This window comes from Pelophylax lessonae, assembly GCF_965119305.1.
Source record: "Pelophylax lessonae genome assembly, chromosome: 9".
Lineage (NCBI taxonomy): Eukaryota > Metazoa > Chordata > Amphibia > Anura > Ranidae > Pelophylax > Pelophylax lessonae.
In genome coordinates this window covers 23,171,004-23,195,487 of record NC_138776.1, presented here as the reverse complement: position 1 = coordinate 23,195,487, position 24,484 = coordinate 23,171,004, and the positions used below count along the sequence as shown (strand labels likewise).

At 45.2% G+C, this 24,484-nt stretch overlaps 1 protein-coding gene across 1 annotated transcript in view; it reads right to left on the bottom strand.

Moving 5' to 3' along the window:
* Positions 1 to 24,484, bottom strand: part of CNNM1 (cyclin and CBS domain divalent metal cation transport mediator 1) — a 92,983-nt gene that overhangs the window by 64,270 nt on the left and 4,229 nt on the right. Inside the window, exons 2-3 of the mRNA XM_082268365.1 lie at positions 14,273 to 14,416; positions 11,631 to 11,771 (exon numbers count right to left, since the gene is read on the bottom strand). Of these exons, the coding sequence (XP_082124491.1) occupies positions 11,631 to 11,771; positions 14,273 to 14,416 (285 nt within the window). The remainder of the gene's footprint in view (positions 1 to 11,630; positions 11,772 to 14,272; positions 14,417 to 24,484) is intronic.

Sequence of the window (24,484 nt, the reverse complement as noted above, 5' to 3'; positions counted from 1 at the left end):
ACAGCAATAGGGTCTCAATGTTTAAATGTCACAAAATGTGTCCTTATTACTATGAATGTGATATCTGTCTGTACTAAGGGGACCAGGGGGGACACCCCAGGCATCAAGGATGAGGAGACTAGCTTCTACAGGTTGGAACACCCTACTGGCTGCTTACACTATGTCCGGAGAACCAAGAGGATACATCATCCGTGGAGTAACCACGTGACTGTGGATGTTAGATCTGCATTCACTGATATGTCTGAAGGTCATATAATGGTATAGTATGGAGGGGGAGAAGAGGAAGCCCCATCCGGGTTCCTCCATGTTCTCTTGGCATGGTGCGAGCAAAGTTGTTAGCAGCCATTTAGGGGCGTTGAAACTTGTAGTAACAAGTCACCCCTACCTGCTGGTGTCCCCTGTGTATCCCTGTACCTACCTTTTAGGGGATTATCTGGTGGCATCTGATGGGCCAGGTTTAGAGAGACTATCGCAAACAAACCCACATGGGATGTCTTTTGTTATCAACAGATGTTAACTATCACACAATTGTAGAACCCCCATTTATTTATGCCCCCCTAATTGCCCGCGTCCAGCTATTCTATTATATACAAGTTGAAAATACCTATATATATATATATATATATATATATATATATATATATACATACATATACATACATATATATACATACATACATACACATACAGCGGGTATAGAAAAGAATCATTCCCCCCCTTAAAATAATCACATTTTGTTGCTTTGGCTTTGCAGCCTGAAATGTAGACAGACATAGGTTTTGCTTTATCCAGCTGTATTTACACAGTGCAACTTATAATATCCAATATCCAAGTGAAAGATATAACATCAACATGTCAGCAAAAAAAATACAAAAATTAAAAAACAGGATCACAGAGTTGGAAAAAAGATCACCCCCCTCCTAAAAATGACTTGTAAACATAATCAGGTGTAGCTTATCACCTTCTCAATGGCACACAAAGCCAGTTGACTTTCAACTGTTATCAGCTGTTGTCATTTTGTTTAGCTCAGCATGAAATGAGCTTTCCTGGAGCGTTTCAGTCTCTGGTAATGCAACTGAAGCAAACAATCAACTGTGGTTTGCAAGGCACTGTCAAAGGATAAAGTTGTGGACAGGCACAAGTCAGGAGATACATACAAACAAATCCTGACGCTGAGGAACAGATGATCAGAGGTCCCAAAATTTTGTGGGGTGGACGGATTTTAGCCAAAAAACCAATGAGTCATGTCAGGGTTGCAGCCGACCCATGCCCAGATCCTGACTGAGAAACAAATGACACAACAAATAGATGGGTGTACTGGCGCTCCCAGGACTAATGAATGGGTGTACTATTGTGCCTATTGTGCTTAAGTGCCTATTCTCATTAGTCCTGGGAGCGCCAGTACACCCATCTATTTGTTGTGTCACAAGTCAGGAGATGGATACAAAACAATTTCAAAGATTTATTAATGCTTAGAAGCACAGTGAAGTCTATTAGTAAGAAGTGGAAGGTATTTGGTACAACACAGACCCTCCCTGGATCAGGACGTCTCTCCAAACTGGGTGAAAGAAAATTTGGCTACCAAGTGGGCTACAGCAACTCTGAAGCAGTTGCAGGATTTTATGATAAAGAGCGGTTGTTGTGTGCATGTGACAATATCACAAATTCTCCACAAATGTGGCTTGTATGGGATGGTTGCAAGAAAAAAAAGAAAAAAACTACTCCTCAAGAAAGGCCACATGTAGTCACCACTGAACTTTGCCGAAACACACCTTGAAGATTCTGAGGCCACATGGAAAAAGGTGTTACAGTCAAATGAGACTAAAATGTAACTATTTGGCTTCAACACCAAAAACGGTATGTCTGGCTGAAATCCAATACAGCTCACCATCCAAATAACACCTTTCCTACAGTAAAAGCATGGAGGGGTATTATCCTGTTATGGGGGTGGGAATATCCTGTTATAGGGGTGTTTTTCTGCAGCAGGGACTGGAGCACTTGTCAGGATAGAAGGAAAAATGGATGGGGCAAACTCTGCTGCCCTCTGCCAGAAAGTTGTTAATGGGAAGAAGGTTTAACTTCCAACATGACAATGACCCAAAGCACACAGCAAAATGAGCACACAGCACATCATCCGGAACCGTGGAGTGCCTTGACTACTTTGGAGACGATTTGTCCGATCATGTTTATATGTGTGCTATGTACAATTGTTTGTGAGTATATTGTATGTCATTTTTGGATTTTAATAAAACCTTTTTAGTGGTAATGCACTAGGTCAGTGTGCCCCTCTCTTGTTGTTTTTTAACCCCTTCCCTGCCAGTGTAATTTATATAGTAACAGTGCATATTTCAGGAAACATTGCTGGGAGTGACAGCAGAGGAGGTTTATTTCCAACATCATCTCTGAATTGGAGCCATCCTTGTGTATATACCGGCTATAAAGTTACACTGGAGCATCTGATGACATCACACGGATCCGAATAACCACCATACACCATCCAAGCTGTTTAGACCCAGGTACTATATGGTATTCGGGGTCCTATACTTCTGGTGAGCGCATATATTACTCCCTGTGGGTGTTGGGATTCCACGTGCACCTCAACCACGTACTGCATTTTGGACACTTTTCCTTTCACCATTTGACACTTGGGACTAATTATTTATACTGAATTTGTCTGCCGCCAACATGTGCGTCCCGTGCCTATGGCTGTCTCCCTCCCCACCCACTGTTGCTGATTGGCTGCGGAGGGTTGGAAGGATCGCCCGTATGGAAGATCTCACGTTTCAAGCTCTTGACACTCCCTCCAAATTTTATGACATTTGGGCCCCGTGGATCGACTTTGCTGCATCGGATGAACACAGTCGCCTGATGAATACTTAGTCTGTCATTAGCTTGCCACACCCCACCTGCTTCCCGGTCGTCTTCCGGGGGAGTGCGCCCGCACTCCTCTTCTCCTCCCTTCTCCATTTCCTATCTCCCTTCTACTCTCCCTACCTAGTGTGCTCTCTCTATCCCTCTATCCCCTCTTCTTATGCTATTGCTCTCTTCCCTCACTGTCTCATGACGCTCTCAGCGTCCTCCACCCCCACCTGTTCTCCCTGAGACTCCCTTCTCCCCTACCTCCTGTCGCCTACCGTACCCATGCGCAGCGTTGGGCGGTCTATCTACATGTATGGGTGGTGCGCCCCCGGCCCTGGACACAGTGTGTTCCCCTTGGGGGTGTCCGATTCGGGGGTGCCCCATCCAGGACATTCATTTTCCTGCCTCCTGGCCGCCCCCATCCTCACTTCTCCTGTTTGAGGGGTCGGAATTCTCTCCTTTCCTCATTACTCCCCTACCCCCTAATTCCCAATACCCCATATGATTGCACTGAACCCCGTAATGCATTGGTTTCGGCCCATGCGGGTGGGATGTGAACCTACGCCGCAGTGGCCCTCTGTACTTGCAATAATATACTGAATTCTTGGCCATGTATTGAACGAGGCTGGGTCACTTTTGCTTTGTTTATACCTTAGTATCTTCCGCAGATGGCATCTCTCTGCTCCTTGATACAGTTTATGGTTATTTTGGATGTACACTGTTATTTGTACTTGTGTCTGCTGACTGTACTATATTGCCATCACTTGTTAATGTGCGTTTTTTATTCTTCTCAATAAAATGTTTATGAAAAAAAAAAAAATAATTATTTATACTGAATTTATGGTTATATCACTTGGGACTTTTCAAGCTTGGCTTTCACTTTATTACATATGTTTGTTTATATGTAATGTTTCATTAGCGCTGCACTTTTTATTATTCTTTTCCATATTTTAGCACTGATTACTGTAGTAATGTCACTGGTCCCTAAAAAGTGTCAAAAATGTCAGTTAGGGGTCCAATCCGTCCGCCGCAATGTCGCAGTACTGCTAAAAATCGCTGATCGCTGCCATTACTAATAAAATAAATAAATAAATAAATAAATAAAAAGTCCAAAAATCTATCCCGTAGTTTGTAAATGCTATAACGTTTGCGCAAACCAATTAAAATATGCTTTTTGGGCTCTGAGGAAGAGGGTTCGCCCTTGAAACGCGTCAGCCTAACCAGATTCGTGCAGACACCAGCACGTCATCCAAGCACCGTGTAGTGCCTTGGCCACTTTGGAGACGATTTGTCGGATCGTGTTTATGTGTGTGCTATGTACAATTGTTTGTGACTATAAATGTATGTCATTTTTGGATTTTTTTAAAGCTTTTTAGTGGTAATGCCCTAGGTCGGTGCGCCCCTCTCTTGTTGTTCTTTTAGTGTTTTTGGATACCCTTGGTCCTGAGGGGGCGGCAAGACCACAAGTGATGCCAACTAAGACCATTTAATATTATTTATCCTTTGTCACATACCACTTGAGCGCAGGAGAATTTTTATGTTTTGAGGGAAGGGGTTAACATTGGGGGTGATCAAGGGGTTAAGTGTGCTCCTGAATGTGCTTGCTAACTGTGGGTGGGGGGGGGCTCTGTGAAAGGCACACAGAGATCGGTGTTTCAGTTTAGCTAAAAACGCACAAATATATGTGCCTGTGTGACAGGAGAGCTGCCTGTTTTGTTTACATAGGTACGCGGCTCCTCTGTCAGTTTCCCCCGAAGATTGCGGGAGGTCGGTGGCAATCGAGCCGGCTCTTCCCGCTGTGTCTAATCACGTACATGTATGTGAATATGCGCAGCCGAGCCGCTCTGCCGCAGTAAATCTGCATGAGGCGGTCGGCAAGTGGTTAAAGTTTATCTGCGTGTAAAGGCAGGCGTACCAGTACTTTTGGTAATTTAGCGCATATAGATATTCCCAACTTGTATATATTTGGATGGCTGGACGAGGACAAATAGGGGGCCTAAATGAATGGGGGTTCTACAATTTTGTGATAGTCAACATCTTTTGATAACAAAAGACATCCCATGTTGGTTTATGGGTATTGTATGCATAGGTCGTTTTTATAGATATTGAAATAAAACAATTGTTAATGGAAGTTTAAGAACAGGGTGTAAATGGTGTCTCAAAAATCCAGGTTTCATTTCATCTTTTGTTGCTTGTGACCTGTGTTCAGAGATGTATAGTAACGAAGTAGAACTACTTAAGTACTGTACTTAAGTACCGAAATGCGGTATCTGTACTTTCCTAGAGTAGAATTTTTTTCTCCTACTTCTACTTTTACTTCACTACATTTTTTCGATGATTTCGATACTTCTACTCCGATATTTTTTTTTTTGTGCTGCATAGTTACTCGTTACTTTTAAAAAAATTACCACTGCCAGAACAGTAGATGGCAGGTTGCATAAAGCTCAAAAAAATGTGTATAATGTCATTTGTAAATCAGAGCATACGAAAATAAAGGCTGTGTATAATAAAAGCTGCTATACCAAATCTTTCCAATAAAAAGAAAATATGAAACAAACAAACAAATGGTGCTACAGCGCTTAAAGTGCATCAAGAAACTACTAACAAACACAGGTTAATCATTTGAATAAATCATTTGAAATAATAAAAACCAATATGATGTTCAAACTTTTGACTTCTTTCTTTAATAACTACATAACACAGTACTTGTACTTCTACTTTCAGTACTTCAGTAGAAATTTTTTTTCAAAACTACTGGTACTTTTTACTTTTAGTACTTAAGTAGCAAATTTTTTGAAAAAACTACTTGCAATACTTAAGTAAAAAAAATGTTGAATACTTTAGTACTTCTACTTAAGTAACTTTTTCTGCGAGCACTTCCACTTAAGTCACTTTTTGATCGAGCACTTGTACTTTTACTCAAGTAGAAATTTCGAGTACTTTATACAAGCCTGCCTGTGTTTAACATCGGATGCAAAGGGCAGTCTGTACAAATGGGCCTTTCCGCTATCCTTATGCAGCAAGACTCAAAGAACTGAATGCAGTGGCTATAGAAGATTGGGGCTAATGCTGTACAAAACATTTGTTACAAGGGTGGACGGAAGGAGCCCCTTATTCTGATGGCAAGGTCCATGATGTGGCCAATATATATGGATGTATAGAACAGCCTTTTTCAACCAGGGTGCCCAGGCACACTGGGGTGCCTTGAGGTTTCTTCAGGGGGTGCCTTGGCAAAATGCCTAAAAAATGCCCAGAAATTGTATATAGGTCAGCATGTGGCTAAAGGCTGCCTTTTAGTTACACAAAGCCACAGATTTCCATTGTGCACCATTACAACCTTCTTGCTGTTTGACCCTCCCCTGCCCTTCTCCATCAGTGCTAGGGTCACATTAGCTGAGTGAAGGAGAAAAAATAAGGGAGAAGACAAACATTGTAATACTAGTCAGTACCAGTTTGCAAAAGTGGATTTGCTTTGGAAGAATAAATCACCTCTAAGTTTGGGTGTCCTACTTGTGTGGATGTAACTGCATTGTGTAAAACTATTAGAAAAGTTTATACATTTTAGAATAGGGTGCCTCGAGACAGTCCATCATTTTTAAAGGGTGCCTCAAGACTGTCCATCATTTTTAAAGGGTGCCTCGAGACTGTCCATCATTTTTCGAGGGTGCCTCGAGACAGTCCATCATTTTTAAAGGGTGCCTCGAGACAGTCCATCATTTTTCGAGGGTGCCTCGAGACTGTCCATCATTTTTAAAGGGTGGCTCGAGACTGTCCATCATTTTTAAAGGGTGCCTCGAGACTGTCCATCATTTTTAAAGGGTGCCTCGAGACAGTCCATCATTTTTAAAGGGTGCCTCGAGACTGTCCATCATTTTTAAAGGGTGGCTCGAGACTGTCCATCATTTTTCGAGGGTGCCTCGAGACAGTCCATCATTTTTCGAGGGTGCCTCGAGACTGTCCATCATTTTTAAAGGGTGGCTCGAGACTGTCCATCATTTTTCGAGGGTGCCTCGAGACTGTCCATCATTTTTAAAGGGTGCCTCGAGACTGTCCATCATTTTTAAAGGGTGCCTCGAGACTGTCCATCATTTTTAAAGGGTGCCTCGAGACTGTCCATCATTTTTAAAGGGTGCCTTGACTGACAAAAGGTTGAGAAACACTGGTATAGAATATACTCTATGAAGCACCTGCCTCATGTACACAGTGGTCTTAATAGAGACCCCATTAATGTTGATGTAGTATCACACAAAGAACGTGTCTGTTGCCTGTAGTTTGGGGTCCTACGATAACTTTGAGAGGATATTGAATGGTAATTTTTCTTCCGGATCTGCATGGTTGCAGTTGCTTTATTGCACACCCCCCTTATATACCCACCTGCACTGATCTGCTCCTCAACGCATGTGTCCGCTAAGGTCTCTATCGCAGCTGGAAATATCGGTCTGCCTTGGTGTCTCTGGCCCTGAGGAAGCCATGTTGCGAAATGCGTCGGCTTGCTGGGGACCCTAGAGTGTGCTATCTAGAGACCGTAACATCTATTGAGATACACTGTATCAGCATTCCCTATGGGAATATATTTTTACACATGCAATTTTCTTTTATCTATTTTTCTTATGTATTCATAGTATATTTTCTACATGTTTGTACAATAAAGAGAGTCATTTTAATATAATGGAGTGATAATTGTGATCATCCTCTCTCCATTTGTCCATACAAAGCCCCATCTTTTTTCTTAGCCCTTTGATTTAAACATTTGTGTTTCTTAGCCAGATTAATCAGGATGTGACTGCAATGAACAAAAGTCAAACACTGAGAAAGCTTCCTCAATGTATAGATGGAGGAGCAGTAGACAGACAGCAGGGAGGCTCCCAAACTATCATAGTGATAATGTAAATTGTTGTGGGTGCGCTAACCAATAGAAATGGTGGCTGCACTAAAAACTCTAAGAACTAAAAAGAGTACAGAAATAGGAAAAAATAAGATAAGTGCGCTCAACCAAATATACAAGGTGAATTGTATAAATATAAATAAATATACATACAATGTACAGTGGTGTATTTTGAATTTGTGCTGCCCTAGGCAAGACTAAAATTGGGCGCCCCCCTCCTAGGTAAATTTGCCCCACCCCTTCCTGTTTAATGGATGTGTCTCCTTCCAAAATAAATTGAAGGACTACAAGTCCCAGCATGAACCCCTGAGATCTCACGAGAAAGGGGATGAGTGAAAGAAGGGCGATGAGAGAGGGGGGGAGGGTGGGAGAGAGAGGGGATGAGAAAGAGAGGGGGGTGAGAGAGGGACAGGGTGGTGACAGAGAGAGGGGGTGAGAGAGAGAGAGAGAGAGTGGATGGGAGAGAGAGAGGGGGGAGGGAGAGAGAAAGAGAGGGGTAAGAGAGGGAGAGGGGTGAGAAAGAGAGAGGGGGGTGGGAGAGAGAAGGGGTGGTGAGAGAATGAGAGGGTGGTGGGAGAGAGAGAGGGGGGGTGGGAGAGAGTGAGAGGGGGTGGGAGAAAAAGGGGGTGAGAGAGAAGGGGGGTGGGAGAGAGAGGTGGGTAAGGGGGGTTGAGAGAGAGAGAGGGGGGTGGGAGAAAAAGGGGGGTGGGTTAGGGAGGGCTGGAAGAGAGAGAGGAGGTGGGAGACCCCCTAGCCCTGTGTGAAGTCCCTCCTGTGTCCTCTCTGTGACAAGGGTCTCAACTTGGCAGCTGCTTTGGGCCCCATGAGCACTAAGCGCAAGGAGGAGGAAATGAAATCCTCCTCCGCTTTGAATTATGGGCAAGTTCAGGGAGTCGCGGCCGCCATGTTACTGGTTGCTAGACGCCAGGCAGCTCCAGCAACCAGTGGCCAGTAGAGTGTCAGGTGGCGGCGGGGGCAGCTTTTTTTGCCACCCCCCTTCAATGTGCCGCCCTAGGCCTGGGCCTTGTCGGCCTAGGCCAGGATACAGCACTGACAATGTGTATAATATAGTGTCCTATACAAATATCTCTGGGGATCGTGACCGCTTGAGCCATCCTGATCATAGCATCGGAATGATGGACCCTTACACATACGGATACCCCCATGCTCATTCACATGTTCTCTTGTGAGTACCCATGAATGTGATTTTACGTCAATAAACCTTTATACTGCACTGTGTTCTCCCTACAGTTCCCACGGATCCCACACTATTAGACTCACTTCTCCTTATGGGTACAGACATCCACGTTTGGAGGCTCAGCCCTCCCAGGAAAATGTGTCCCAAAATAAAAGCTGGCTTCCCAGCTGACGCCTTGTGAGTGGAAACGCGTTGGGTGGAGGAGCCTCACCATCACGATACACAGGGCGGTCCACACTGCAGGCGGCCGCGCCGGCTCTCAGAAGGATACACATGTCCTTTATTCATCTTATCATGTAAGTGTCTGTCTTTTTATTAATAAACTTGGCCATTCCTTTTATTTTTTTACTGTGAAGGAGCCACCTTCATATACATTTGTTGAAAGACTGTTTAATATCACCTGCATCACGTTTGTTTTGCACCCTATCAAAGTCTCTGAGGGGTATTTGTATAGGACACTATATTATACACATTGTATGTATATTTATTGATATTTATAAAATTCGCCTGTATATTTGGTTGAGCGCACTTATCTTATTTTTCCTATCATAGTGATTACATAATCCGGAGCTCCTCCTACTGGCTCCTGGTTATTACTCCTAGCATAGGGGGTATCACTGACAGTGTATTTCTGAGTGCCAGGGAGCATAATCAAGCATATTCCCAGCACAAAACACAGGTACTCATGTACTGTATGTGGCGGCACGGCATACAATGCAGTCCATACATTTGTACAGCCATCATTAAGTGGTGAAACATGTAAGTGTCTATGGGAAAGTCTCTCCCCCCTTTATATTTGGAATATCCAGCTAGATTTATGACCCTAATTTTGGGATTTGCTTAACTTGATTGACAAGAACCCATCTTGCTGTGAATGCATGCTGCATACATTGCAGACCAAGCAATTATATACTCCGATTAGCACAAAGAGGGAACAACTCCTATACAAGTACAATACGAAAAAGACATTCACTGTGTGATCTGGAGATTTTTCTGATCATTGGTGGTCTGTCGGTCCTGCCCATCCATGTTCCATTATATAGTGGGGTCAGTACAAATCATATATTCATGTATACTGTATGATATATACTTTTTTTTCTGGTTCCTTGGTGTTTTTGTTGTTGATACATATGTCATGGTTTCTAATTTTTTGTTGTATATGTAATATTGCAGAAATACCTAAACACGTTGGCTTGCTGGGACCCCTAGACCGTTATTCCACCAGAGACCTTATAACATCTTTAACCACTTGCCGACCGCCGCAAGTACATATACTGCGGCGGTCAGCCCCTCACAGGCAAAGTGACGTACCGGTACGTCACTAGCCTATGAGGCTCTGGGGAGCGTGCGCGCGCCACTGGAGTCACGGACCCCCCCGCGCGTGTGAGCGGCGGACCCGATGTCCACCGCTCACTCACGATCGTCCGTGACAGCGGGAGAAAGGCAGGCGGCTGATGTAAACAAGCCGCCTGTCATTCTCCCCTGTGTAGGAATAGTGATCATACGGTTCTACTATGTAGGACCGTTGATCACTGTTCCTACACCTCAAGCCACAGCCAATCACAGTTAGAATCACGCCCCTAGGGACACACATAACCCCTCCCTCTCAAAAAAAAGTTAACCCCTTCACTGCCAGTGTAATTTTACAGTAACAGTGCATATATATAGCACTGATTACTGTAGAAACGTCACTGGTAACCCCAAAAGTGTCAAAAATGTCAGTCAAAGGTCCGATCTGTCCGCCACTATGTCGCAGTCCCGGGAAAAAAAAAAATCGCAGATCGCCGCCATTACGCGTTAAAAAAAAAAAAAAACAAAAATGACAAAAATCTTTCCCTTAGTTAGTAAACGCAATAAGTTTTGCGCAAACCAATCAAAATACGCTTATTGTGATTTTTTTTACCAAAAATATGTAGCAGAAAACAAATTGGCCAAAAATTTAAAAAAAATTGATTTTTACATTTCTTTTGGGGGAATTTCATATAAAAAAATTTGAAAAATATTGTTATTTTTGCAAAATTGTCGCTATTTTTTTGTTTATAGCGCATGATCAAAAAATCGCACAGGTGATCAAATACCACCAAAAGAAAGCTCTGTGTGTGGGAAAAAAAGGACGTCAAATTAGTTTAGGTACAGCGTCGCACGACCGCGCAATTGTCCGTTAAAGTCACGCAGTGCCGAATCGCAAAATACCCCCTGGTCAGGAAGGGGGTAAAATCTTCCGGGGCTTAAGTGGTTAATGAGTCCTTGAAACCCCCTTATGGGAAAGTATTTATGCGCTAATGTATCTTTTTAATTCTGTGTTGTATTGATGTTGGGTTAGATACCCTAATGTCATATATGTTTTTTAAGTTGTACCAATAAACAAGGTTTTTTTTTAATATATAATTGATTGTTTTTTTTGATCGTCCTTCTCCCAATTGGCCTAGAAAGCCCCATCTTTTCTTTCTATGTTGTTTTGCATCAATAGGGGTAGGGGCCTACCTACACAGTAATTTTTTTCTATGTAAGTGTAAAGCAGTGATTGAACAAGGCCTTCAAAGAAATGTTGAATAATAAATTCTACATTTCACAGATATACATTGTATAACCAAATGGAAATGTGCCCTCAGCACAGAATCTCTAGAACTGCATATTGAACCTAATGATCCTTCTGGCATGGCAGTACATTGAACAGACTGTACCTACCTGTAGCCATGAAGCGATGGGTGGCCAAGAGGAGCTGAGGAGAAATCTTCACCTTCATCTCACAGTCAGGAAGCTTGAACAGGGAGAAGTCCTGTTGTTTCTTCCCTCGGTGGGGATTTCTTTCCTTTTTCCTATTATCAGCTAATAGAGGGAAAAGTAACAAATAAAAAATCATATAAAAACTAGAGACACTAAAGAGAGACTAGAGACTAACTAATAGAAAACTGAACCCAAGGGACTTGTCTGGAAGTGAACATTCTGGACATCTAAGAACCAGGGCCTGTATGGAGGAAAGACCATTCTGGATGCTCGCTGAAGCCTTCAGTGATCCAGGTACTTCCCTTCCAACAACCTTTGTACATATTATTAGCAGAGAGGAGGTAAGATGTGTGCTTCATTTTTATTCTCAATCAACAATATAATATAAATAATATTAGGTGGAAATAGATAATAAGTAATAAAGAATAAATAATAAGTAGGTGGAAAGGATAGCAGAGAGAGAGGATGGGACAAGAATTGGATCTGAGGATAATAATAAAGCCAACCCGTCTGAAGTCCACATCCCTATCTCATGACCACTAGTGCTGGGAACGTCAGATGTAGACAACCCAGAAACCACCTTGACACCAGAATCATGTAAATGGGTTTTGTGGTTTCCATTGACAAGAAGAGAAGGTTTTCTCAGTTCTGGTCCACTCTCTGGGTTGTCCACATTGCCCAATCTCATGACCACTAGTGCTGGGAATGACAGAGATGTGGACAGCCCAGACACCAAAATCATGTAAATGGATGTTGTTGTTTCCATCACCAGGAGGAGATGAGAAGGTTTTCTTGGTTCTGCTCCACTCTCTGGGTTGTCCACATTCCCACCATTACTACCATCTATGGTCACTGTTATATGTATATTGGGGGCCCAGTGTTCCTTAGAATCTCTGAAAGCAGAGAAAGGACACATGGGAAGGGTTCCTATATGGGTGTCTCTGTATATTTATATTGTTCGGTCACCAAGAAATCTAATAAAACTACAAAAAACACACAACAAAGCCACAGGGATTTAAAAGATTCATCCAGCTTGGCATAAACAAACTATTTAAAGTTAAATACAACCTGGAGTTAGGCTTAAGTCTAGGGGTACAAGGGTAAAGAGTACAGAGTTAGGAATCTTAGCTTACTCCTTGCTCCTGTAGGCTCCCTCCATCCATGTGACTGATCCTAAACAAAACCCCACTCCAAAGCCTCGTACACACGCGTCGATAATTGGCCGTGAATTTTCGGCCAACGTCCGATCTGCCGATTTTCGGCTTGTTAGTATGATGCTTCCGACAACCGACTTTTCGGCCGAAAAAAATCTGGTGTGCAGGCTATAAAATTTTTGTTGGCCGTCAACACAACGGCCGATTTTCGGTCAGTCAGTACAGATTTCGGCAGACAAAAATCTGATGAGCAAGACTGGGCATGCTCAGAGAAGAAAAAACACACGGAAAGTAAACCAGCACATGACATCACTTCAGAAATAGATTTTTGTTGGCCGAGAAAATTCGTGTGCAGTCTAGGCACATTCCAACCAACAAAACACCACTCTGGACAAAAGTCGGACGATCGGTCGGCCGATAATCGTTTCGTGTGTACGAGGCATTAGGCTCTCCTAGCTGTGGTCAAACACCTGCCTCCTCTACATACAATGCAGGGTTATTAGCCATGCGTTTTAACTGAGGACGCCAAAGGATTGCCCACAGCCTGGAGCGGAGGAGAGAAGAGGGAGCACTGGAGCCTGGGTCAGATTGCAGGGTTCAGCATAGCTGAACCCTGGATCTGTCCTTGTGTCACTCAGTCACCTCCCCCCACACACGTTAGTAAGCACCAGGCATACATTAACCCCCTCCCTCTCCAATAAAATTAACCCCTTCCCTGCCAGTGTCATTTTTACAGTAACAGTGCATATATATAGCACTGATTACTGCAGTAATGTCACTGGTAACCCCAAAAGTGTCAAAAATGTCAGTCAAGGGTCTGATCTGTCCGCCGCAAAAAAAAAAAATTGCAGATCGCCGCCATAACTCGTTAAAAAAAAAAACACCAAAAATGACAAAAATCTTTCCCTTAGTTAGTTAACGCAATAACTTTTGCGCAAACCAATCAAAATACGCTTATTGTGAATTTTTTTACCAAACATAGGTAGCAGAAAACAAATTGGCCAAAAATTTTAAAAAATTTTGATTTTTACATTTTTTTGGGGGGGAATTTCATATAAAAAAATGTGAAAAATATTGTTATTTTTGCAAAATTTACGCTCTTTTTTTGTTTATAGCGCAAAAAGTAAAAAATCGCACAGGTGATCAAATACCACCAAAAGAAAGCTCTGTTTGTGGGAAAAAAAGGACATAAATTTTGTTTGGGTACAGCGTCGCACGACCGCGCAATTGTCAGTTAAAGTCGCACAGCGCCGAATCGCAAAAAGTGGCCTGGACGTAAGACAGCAAAATCCTCTAGTGGTAAAGTGGTTAACACAAATATTTACCTGGGGTGTCCAAACTTTCGATCCCCACTGTAAACCTAAACTCAGGTTCTGATTTTGGATCAGCATTAAAGTATCCCAACTTTATTTTGCAAGGTTTGAGTTACGTTTGAATTGAGTTACTTACTGTACAGATCCGTCTCATCCAAGATTTCAGATTTGATGATCTCTTCTATTATATCCTCCAAGGTTACAATCCCCATCACTTCATAGAATGGGTCTCCTTCCCCTTCATTGTTGACCCGCTGAACTATTGCCAAATGGGATTTGCCTGGAACATACAAAACAAAATTGAGAGGCTAAATGTAAAGACACTAAATGATGGCAAAAGGTGGCATTTCCAAAGACATAAATGGTACAAGTTCTGCTAAATGCCTTCTAGGAATGCTGTTCATTTCTGGTTTAGTTTTTTTATACAGTTAGGGAAAAAAAAAAAAAAAAACACGTCCAATAAAGATTTCAGCCTGAAGTGCAAGTCGGATATCTGTTCTTTTAAAATTGCAGACTTAGAATATTTAGGTTACCTGGTTGTTACATTATGTTTGCCCTGTAGGAGTAGATTTGGCCTTCTCCAGCATTCTGCTCCTACTCCAAGATGGACAGGAAGCTATGGGTTGTTGTAGTCAGTGGTTTATTTTGATTTTGTGCTGCCCCAGGCAAGACTAAAATTGGACGCCCCCCTCCTAGGTAAATTTGCCCCACCCCTTCCTGTTTAATGGATGTGTCTCCTTCCAAAATAAATTGAAGGACTACAAGTCCCAGCATGAACCCCTGAGATCTCACGAGAAAGGGGATGAGTGAAAGAAGGGCGATGAGAGAGGGGGGATGAGAAAGAGAGGGGGGTGAGAGAGGGAGAGGGTGGTGGCAGAGAGAGGGGGTGAGAGAGAGAGAGAGAGTGGATGGGAGAGAGAGAGGGGGAGGGAGAGAGAAAGAGAGGGGTAAGAGAGGGAGAGGGGTGAGAAAGAGAGAGGGGGTGGGAGAGAGAAGGGGTGGTGAGAGAATGAGAGGGTGGTGGGAGAGAGAGAGAGAGGGGGTGGGAGAGAGTGAGAGGGGGGTGGGAGAAAAAGGGTGTGAGAGAGAAGGGGGGTGGGAGAGAGAGGTGAGTAAGGGGGGTTGAGAGAGAGAGAGAGGGGGGTGGGAGAAAAAGGGGGGGTGGGTGAGGGAGGGCTGGAAGAGAGAGAGGAGGTGGGAGACCCCCTAGCCCTGTGTGAAGTCCCTCCTTCCAAAATTGAAGGACTACAAGTCCCAGCACGAATACCTGAGATCGCACGAGAGAGGGGGTTGAGAGAGAGAGAGAGGGGGGTGAGGGAGATGGGAGAGAGAAAGGATGGTGAGAGAATGAGAGGGTGGTGAGAGAGAGGGGGCGGGAGAGGGGGGTGGGAGAGGGGTGAGAGAGAAAGGGGGCGAGAGAGGGGGGTGAGAGAGAGAGCGAGGTGGGTGAGGGGAGTTGAGAGAGAGAGGGGGTGGGAGAAAGAGGGGGGGTGGGGGAGGGAGGGCTGGAAGAAAGAAGGGGGTGGGAGACCCCTCAGCCCTGCCTGCAGTCCCTCCTGTGCCCTCTCTGTGACAAGAGACCCAACTTTGCAGCTGCTTTGGGCCCCACGATCACTAAGCACGAGGAGGAGGAAGTTAAATCCTCCTCCGCTTTGAATTATGGGCATGGCCAAGGAGTCGCCAGGTGGCTCTAGCAACCAGTGGCAAGTAGAGTCTCAGGTGGAGGCTTTTTTGCCACCCCCCCCCCCCCCCCTGCAAAGTGCTGCCCTAGGCCTGGGCCTTGTCGGCCTAGGCCATTATACAGCACTGGCTGTAGTGGGCTGACTTTGGATACATGTGGATGGGGAGGCATGGTCTATAGTGGGCTGATTTTAAATAAATGTGGATGTAGAGCAAGAAATTGTAGTGGCCTGAGTTTTTGATGGACACAGAACCATGGTCTGTAGTGAAATAACTGGACACATGTGGACAGCAGTAGGCTGGCTTTGGGATGGATGGGGAGGTATGCTCTGTACTAAGCTGACTTTGGATACATGTGGACAGAGAGCCAAGGCCTGTAGTAAGCTGACTTGGGGGTGGACAGGGAGCCACATTCTATAGTGGCCTGACTTTTTAATGGACATAGAACCATGGTCTGTAGTGGAATGACTCTGGACACATGTGGACAGGGAGCCATGGATGGCAGTAGGCTGACATTGAATACATGCGGATGGGGAGCCATGGGCTGTAGTCTCCTGAGTTTTTGATGGCCAGAAAACCATGGTCTGTAGTGAAATGACTCTGGATACATGTGGACAGCAGTAGGCTGGCTTTGGGATGGACAGGAAGGCATGGTCTGTACTGGTCTGTAGTAGGCTGACTTTGGGGTGGACAGAGAGCCACAAGTCTGTAGTGGCCTCAATTTTTGATGGACATAGAACCATGGTCTGTAGTGGGATGACTCTGGATACATGTGGACAGGGACCCATGGACAGCAGTAGGCTGGCTTTGGGATAGATGAGGAAGCTTGGTCTGTACTGGGCTGACTTTCAATACATGCGGACAGGGAGCCAAGGTCTGCAGTAGGCTGACTTAAGAATGGACAGAGAGCCATAGTCTGTAGTGGGCTGACTTTGGATACATGTAGATGGAGTCATGGGAGCCAAGGTCTGTAGTGGGTCACTCCTTGTGACAGCAATAAAAGTGATCAAAAAAAATAATAAAGCAACAGTGTAAAAAAAAAAAAAAAAAAAAAAATGAATTAAAAAAAATAAATAAATTTAGTACAGACAGCTGAACATGTGCATCGGTCCTGCAAGCACGCAAACCGCGATTGTCCCTCACATGTGAGGTATCGCCGCGAACATCAGATTATGGGAAGCAATTCTAGCACTAGTCCTTCTCTGTAAATCTAAAGTCGTAACCTGTAAAGACTTTTAAAATGTCGCCTATATATAATAAAATTTACATCGTCTGTCGCCGTTGCGCAGGCGTGCACAATTGTAAAAACGTGACATGTTTGATATCTACTTACTCGGTTTTACATCATCTTATATATTTTACAAGGACATTTGGTTATGTATTGTGTTTTTTTTTTTCAAAGTTTAAAAAGTATATTTTTCCCAAAAATTGTGTTTACAAAATAGCTGCGCAAATACCGTGTGACATATAAAAAATTGCAAAACTCACATATTTATTCTTTACTTAAGCGCTCTGCTTTAAAAAATTGTTTGGAGGTTCTAAGTAATTTTCTAGCAAAAAAAAAGAAGATTTTCACATGGAAACAAAAAAGGCCAGAAAATGTCTGATCTTCAAGTGGATATACAGTATATGGAGGGGGAGCCACGGTCTGTAGTGGGCTGACTTCATTGTGGACATGGAGAAACAGTATGTAGTGGGCTGATTTTGGATACAGATGTACAAGAAGTCATCGTCTGTAGTGGGCTGACTCTTGATAGAGAGCTATGGTCTGTAGTGGGCTTATTTTGAATACATGTGGATGGTGAGCAACGGTCTCTACTTGGCTGACTTTATATACAGATGGACAGCTGTGGTCTGTACTGACTTTGAAAACAGTTGGACAGGGAGCCATGATTTGTAGTGGGCTGACTACTGATGGATGGAGAGCCAAAGTCTTAAGTAGGCTGACTTTTGATACATGTGGACAGGGAGCCAAGGTCTGTAGTGGGCTAACTTTGGACAAAGATGGACGGATAGCCATGGTCTGTAATGGGCTGACTTTGGATACATGTGGATGGGGAGCCATGGGCTATAGTGGGCTGACTTTGTATACATGTGAACAGGGAACCATGGTCTGTAGTTGGCTGACTTTGGACACAGATGGACAGGGAGCCACGGTCTGTAGTGGGCTGACTTTGGATACAGATGGACAGGGAGCCATGGTCTGTAGTGGGCTGACTTTGGATACATATTGATGAAGAGCCATGGGTTATAGTGGGCTAACTTTGGATACATGTGAACATGAAGCCATGGTCTGTAGTGGGCTGACTTTGGATACCGGTGGATGGGCAACCATGGTCTGTAGTGGGTTGACTTTGGATACATGTGAATATGAAGCCATGGTCTGTAGTGGGCTGACTTTGTATACAGATGGACTGGGAGTCATGGTCTGTAGTGCACTGACTTTGGATACATGGTAATGGAGAGCCTTGGGTTATAGTGGGCTGACCTTGGATACAGATGGACAGGGAGCCATGGTCTGTAGTGGGCTGCTTAGTAGGGAGTAATTACTTTGGCTAAATCTGCCTCCCCATACTTTTTCATGGAGCAGCTAACGGGAAAACACAGCATTCCAGGATAGGTGGATAGGCAACAATTCAGCATAATATAGCAAACATCAGGCACCCCATTGTAATAAACACTGTAATGATTTTGGAGCTGCAAGTTGAAGACTTCAGCTCTTTGCGACAGTCTTTGTCAGTGCCCTGCTTTCTAGAACAGTTTTAGACTGATGAATGACATGGACTGCAGGTGACTGATCAACAACATGGACCACTGATGACTGATTAACAACAAGGACTGCAGATGAATGATCACTGATATGGATCACAGGTGGACTCATTAATAACATAACATTATATGCTGATGACAGATCAATAACATGGCAGCAAATGCTTGGTCAGTGACCTGGATGGCTGACAACTGATCAATGACATGGACAGCAGATGACTGAACAATGACATGGATGGTAGATCGATTGAATAGTGGCAGATGACTGATCAGTGATATGGATGACAGATTATTTATCAGAGATATGAATAGCAGATGACTGATCAATGACACGCACCACAGACGATTGATCAGTGATATGGACGGCAGATGACTGATCAGGGCCATGTCAGCAGAAACAAGCTGATTTTAGGTCATGAACATTCAGGAAGATGAAGAAAGAATTACAAGGCAGTATGGGATGGAACAGTGATTGTACAGAGGGGACATGTAGACTGCTGGACATGTACCATAGACCTGAAACTTATAAAAAAAAAAAAAAAGCAGCATGCATCATAATTCATATCCATTTTTTTCCCCATATAATACTTCATCTTTTATTTTCTTATCATTGCTGATATCCTTCAGCCCATTTGTAGCCACCTCTTGGCTACATCTGCTCACCCTGCATCAGATGCACATCATTGCTCTTGACCATGCCTGCAAAATGTGTGTTAGCATGGTCACTTGTCTCCATCAGTTGTGACAACACAGGCGCACAAGTGGGAGACAGGAACAGAGCGATGACACCTTATAAGAGGAAGTGCCTGAACAAGGACCCTTATGGCAGGAATAATTAAAGTTTGGGGTGGAGGGAGGTAAAAAGAAAAACATAGGGAGAGCAGCGGATACAGTGTGACATGCTGGAGAGAGAGGGGAGAGAGAGAAAGAGAGAGGGATTTGGGTCAAGAGAGAGTGGGAAAAAACAGGGATTCGGGTCCAGAGAGGGAAAAGACAGGGATCGGGTCCAGAGAGGGAAAAAAGACAGGGATCGGGTCCAGAGAGGGAAAAAAGACAGGGATCGGGTCCAGAGAGGGAAAAAAGACAGGGATCGGGTCCAGAGAGGGAAAAAAGACAGGGATCGGGTCCAGAGACGGAAAAGACAGGGATCGGGTCCAGAGAGGGAAAAGACAGGGATCGGGTCCAGAGAGGGAAAAGACAGGGATCGGGTCCAGAGAGGGAAAAGACAGAGATCGGGTCCAGAGAGGGAAAAGACAGGGATCGGGTCCAGAGAGGGAAAAGACAGGGATCGGGTCCAGAGAGGGAAAAGACAGGGATCGGGTCCAGAGAGGGAAAAAAGACAGGGATCGGGTCCAGAGAGGGAAAAGACAGGGATCGGGTCCAGAGACAGAAAAGACAGGGATCGGGTCCAGAGACGGAAAAGACAGGGATCGGGTTGTGGGTGGGTGCAGTTTCACACACAGGTGAAATTCACACTTCAGGTGCAATCAATATAACTTGTATTGTAGCTAAGGCAGAACTTATAATTGCAGAAAAGGCAGAATTTGCATTGTAGTCAAGGCAAACAAAGTTAAAGACCCAACTGGGAGCACTCACAAATACCAAGAGCGTGTAATGGAGCAGGTAGAACCCAAATTGACAGCATCGGTTTGGAGGGGCAGAATTTGCCCTGGCCGTCTTGTACCCAAATGGCAAGATGGCCAAGACAATTGTGAACCCTAAACTTTCCCTTCTCGTCTGGAACCTCTCCCTGCCACTAATACTGTCCCTGACAGACAGGGAACCTCTCTATCTCTACACTACTCGCACGGGGATATGCGCCAAAACCCGGGGAGCAGGAACTTTAAAAAGACTCTGCTGACCCAAGATGGCCTCCAAAGTTCACCTGGATGCAGTGAACCCAACTGGAATGCTGCCTCTAGGAACCCACAGACAAACAGTTTCCCCTGACTTCCTATTCAGGCTGTGATGCCACTCGGTTCGGGTGGCACCTACAATGGAGAAAGTATACTGCACCTGCCTACACATCCCCCCCCCCCCCCCATCATTAACATAGGCTGTCCTTGGCATCACAACACAGAAACAACAATAGTGATAAAAGCACAATCAGTATGGTTAAGGCAGACCAATAAACAACATATTTAGAATATCTTGCAGGAAGCTGCCTATGGATTAGATCACAAAGGGCACTGACTCTCTTGTATCTCCAGAGTTTCTTGACAAAAGTTCCTTTTTTAGGTATGTGGCAAGGATTCAAAAGTGTCGCCTGTTTCCCCTGCAGCTGGACCCAGGGTTGAATCTTTGAACAAGTCAATACAGTCTGTGGTACTAGATAGGGTTGTTGTGGTCTGTTGGACTATCGACACTAGGGCCCTCAGTGCATGAGAGGTCAGCAGGGGCTTCATGCAGCGGAGGAATATCTGTGGAGTCAAACACCTCCCGGTCATTGGCAGGCTTCCTGGAGCAGTCACTCCCCAGCACACAAGGCGTATTTCATTGTAGTCGCTTCTTCAAAGGATCTCCCCCTCAGGGACTAGATCATAAACAGGGGTGGGTGGGAAAGGCTGCCCCACCACCCAATACGGGGTGCATTCCCACTTGGGCTCCAGCTTACTCCCTATGGTGTGTTTGGTATTCTTTACGAACATCCGATCTCCCAAACACAATGGAAGCTCCTCCAGAGTACAGACAGGTGCTGTCTCCTTGTCCCAACACCAGCTGCTTGCCCTTTTGCATCCACTCCCAATGCTCTTGTACCCAAGAACTAGGCGTTTAGACCGGAAGGTGTTCTGGTTTCCCCAACAGGAGGTTCACGGGCATCCAGCTGTATTGCCCAAACATTAGGAAGAAGGGCGTGTAGCCAGTGGACTCATGGACAGTGCTGTTATAGGTCCACACCATGGCCCCTATGTGTTGGTGCCACTGATCTTGGTAGCTTAGTTCTAGGGTCCAGGGCATTCCCAGCAGGGTGCAATTGAACTGCTCACAGACGCCATTATCCTGCAGGAGATAGGGGGTGATGTGACACTTTCAGGTGCCACAACGGCATGAGAGTTCTGTCATGATTACTGATTCAAAGTTTGGGCCTTGGTCCAACGGGATCTGCTTTGGGCAACCATAGAGTTGGACAATGTTCTCCCAGAAAAGGTGGCAGTTTGGTACTTGGTGGGCACCACTACCACAAATTTGGTGAAGTGGTTCTCGTAAAACCAGCACCTACTGATAACCAGAAGGGGCGCTGGAGAGCGTCAAAGTTCATGATGACCAATTTGAAAGGCTCAGAGGTGGTGATTGTAATAAGGCAGTGGGTAGGCATCCCGATAGGTGCATGCATTGAGTTTACAATAGGTCACACAGAACTGTAGAATGCAATTCTTCTTTTGCACTAGGATGACAGGGGCAGCCCGAGGACTGCGGCTTTCCTGGATCACTACACTCTGTAGCATATTGAAAAATAAGTCCTTGACCTCTTGGCACAGTGCTGGGGGATCGTGTGGTCAATGGCTTTGGTGAACCCATAATCCTCTGGACTGGTGGCAAACATTAGCAGGTGCTTTTCCAGCAGCTGATGAAGTAGTCTCTGTTGAGGTACAGAAAAGTCTTTGAAAGGGATATCCAGCTGTTTTAGTAGTGACCTGTGTTAGGTCTCGTCCCAGGGGGTCATAGTTGTCTGGTTGGGCCTCAGAGATGCAGTGAGGAGCTACCCCATAGAGATCAGCCAGGGTGGCCTACCAGGCAGCAAATTTGGTGTTGTTTCCAGGTTGATTAGTTGCACTAAGACTCTTCCCCGGTGGACCCTGCCAGGGGAGTGGCTGGTGGGCTGTTTCCTGTCCATTAGGGGATCTTTGCGGGTTCCACCTTGACAGTGGCCCCCTGTAGCTTCTTGTAAACCTCAACAGGGAATGACCAGATTACCTCTTGCAAGGTGCCAAGAGTAGTTTTTGCTTGGAGCCATACAGACCACCCCTTAGTTTTTTTTTTGGTTGTCCTCTGTTGGGCCTTATAGACCTGGTGCACTCTAAATCACACTGCTCGCAGTTTGCAGCCATGGGCCCACTGGTCTGAATGTTTGTATTTGACCAACAGGTGGGGTAAGTCCAGGTCTTTCTGAACATTCATCTCCAGCAGAACAGGCGCTGCTGAGTTAACTGGGCTGTGGGTCATCACTACTCCTACCTGCTCTACCACCTGGTCCTTGATTTGACTTCTCCCACAGGTGATGCCTTCGACCAGGATAGGTAGATTATTGGCTGCTGTGTGGGACAGGCAGCAGGGGTCCAGTTGTCCCCAAACTCTAAATCTCTGCACATAAGTCAAAGTCATATTCCATGACCGGGATCTCTGACCTGCTGGCAGATACCACTGGGCTTGGTGGGACCATGTCCTACGACTTGCTGTGACTCTGAATTGCCAGTCCTGGTGGTTGTCCCTCTGCCCTGGGAGACAATCAGCCTGGAGGGCTGACTCCAGATCGCCCACAGTTCTTGGATATGTGTCTGTAACAGCCACATCGCCAGCATTTCTGGTCCTCCTCGAGGTCCTTGCACAGGGGGTTCTTGCCCCCATGGGGTTAGGGCGAGTCTTTCCAGTCTCCCCTCCCACTCTGCCAGGGGAATGTTAGAGCCAATAAACTTTGGTATTAGGGCTAGGCCCAATGCTAGCAGAGTCATTCTGGAGCCTAGTCCTCCTCCTGCACCCGCTGCAAAGGACATATCCTGATAACTGCCACCAAGTGTGGGTGCAGCGGTAATTATTCACAGTCCAGGTGTAATTAAAAGAACCTGTATTGAAAAAATGGCAGAACTTGTATCTTAAACAAAGCAAACTGTTCAGAACAAGCCCAGTAGGAGAGGACACAACCAGGAACACTCACGAATACCAACAGCGTGTAGTTGGGCAGGTATTAGCTGACCTAACAGCATCTGTTTTGAAGGGCAGACTAGCCTGGCCATCTCATACCCAAAATGGGAAGATGTCAAAGGCAATTGAGAGCCCTAAGTTTTCCCTTCTTGTTTGGAACCTCTCCCTGCCACTAATACTGTACCTGACAGACAGGAAACCTATCTACACACTACTCAAGCGTTAATGCGTGCCAAAACCTGGGGGGGGGGGAGCAGGAACTTAAAAAAAGTCTGCTGACCCAGGATTGTCTCCAAGGGTCACCTGGATGCAGCGCAGCCAACCGCAACACTGCCTCCAGGAACCCAAAGAGAATCCAGGTTCCCCTGGATATCTCTCTGGGCTGTGATTCAGCTCCGTTTCGGCCCCACCTACAGTTGGGAAAGCAGACTGCACCTGCCTACAAGGTCCAGGGAGAGAAAAGGAAGGATGGGGATGTGGGGGGAGAGAGAGAGAGACAGAAGGATCGGGTCCAAGGAGATAGAGATTGGGTCGGCAGAGAGAGAGAGAGAGAGAAGCCGGTGGATGAGAGAGAGAGAGAGAGAGAGAGAGAGAGAGAGAAGCCGGTGGATGAGAGAGAGAGAGAGAGAGAGAGAGAGAGAGAGAGAGAGAGAGAGAGAGAGAGAAGCCGGTGGATGAGAGAGAGAGAGAGAGAGAGAGAGAGAGAGAGAGAGAAGAGAGGAGAGAGAGAGAGAGAAGCCGGTGGATGAGAGAGAGAGAGAGAGAGAGAGAGAGAGAAGCCGGTGGATGAGAGAGAGAGAGAGAGAGAGAGAAGCCGGTGAGAGAGAGAGAGAGAGAGAGAGAGAGAGAGAAGCCGGTGAGAGAGAGAAGCCGGTGAGAGAGAGAGAGAGAGAGAGAGAGAGAGAAGCCGGTGAGAGAGAGAGAGAGAGAGAGAGAGAGAGAGAGAGAGAGAGAGAGAAGCCGGTGAGAGAGAGAGAGAGAGAGAGAGAGAGAAGAGAGAGAAGCCGGTGAGAGAAGAGAGAGAGAGAGAGAGAGAGAG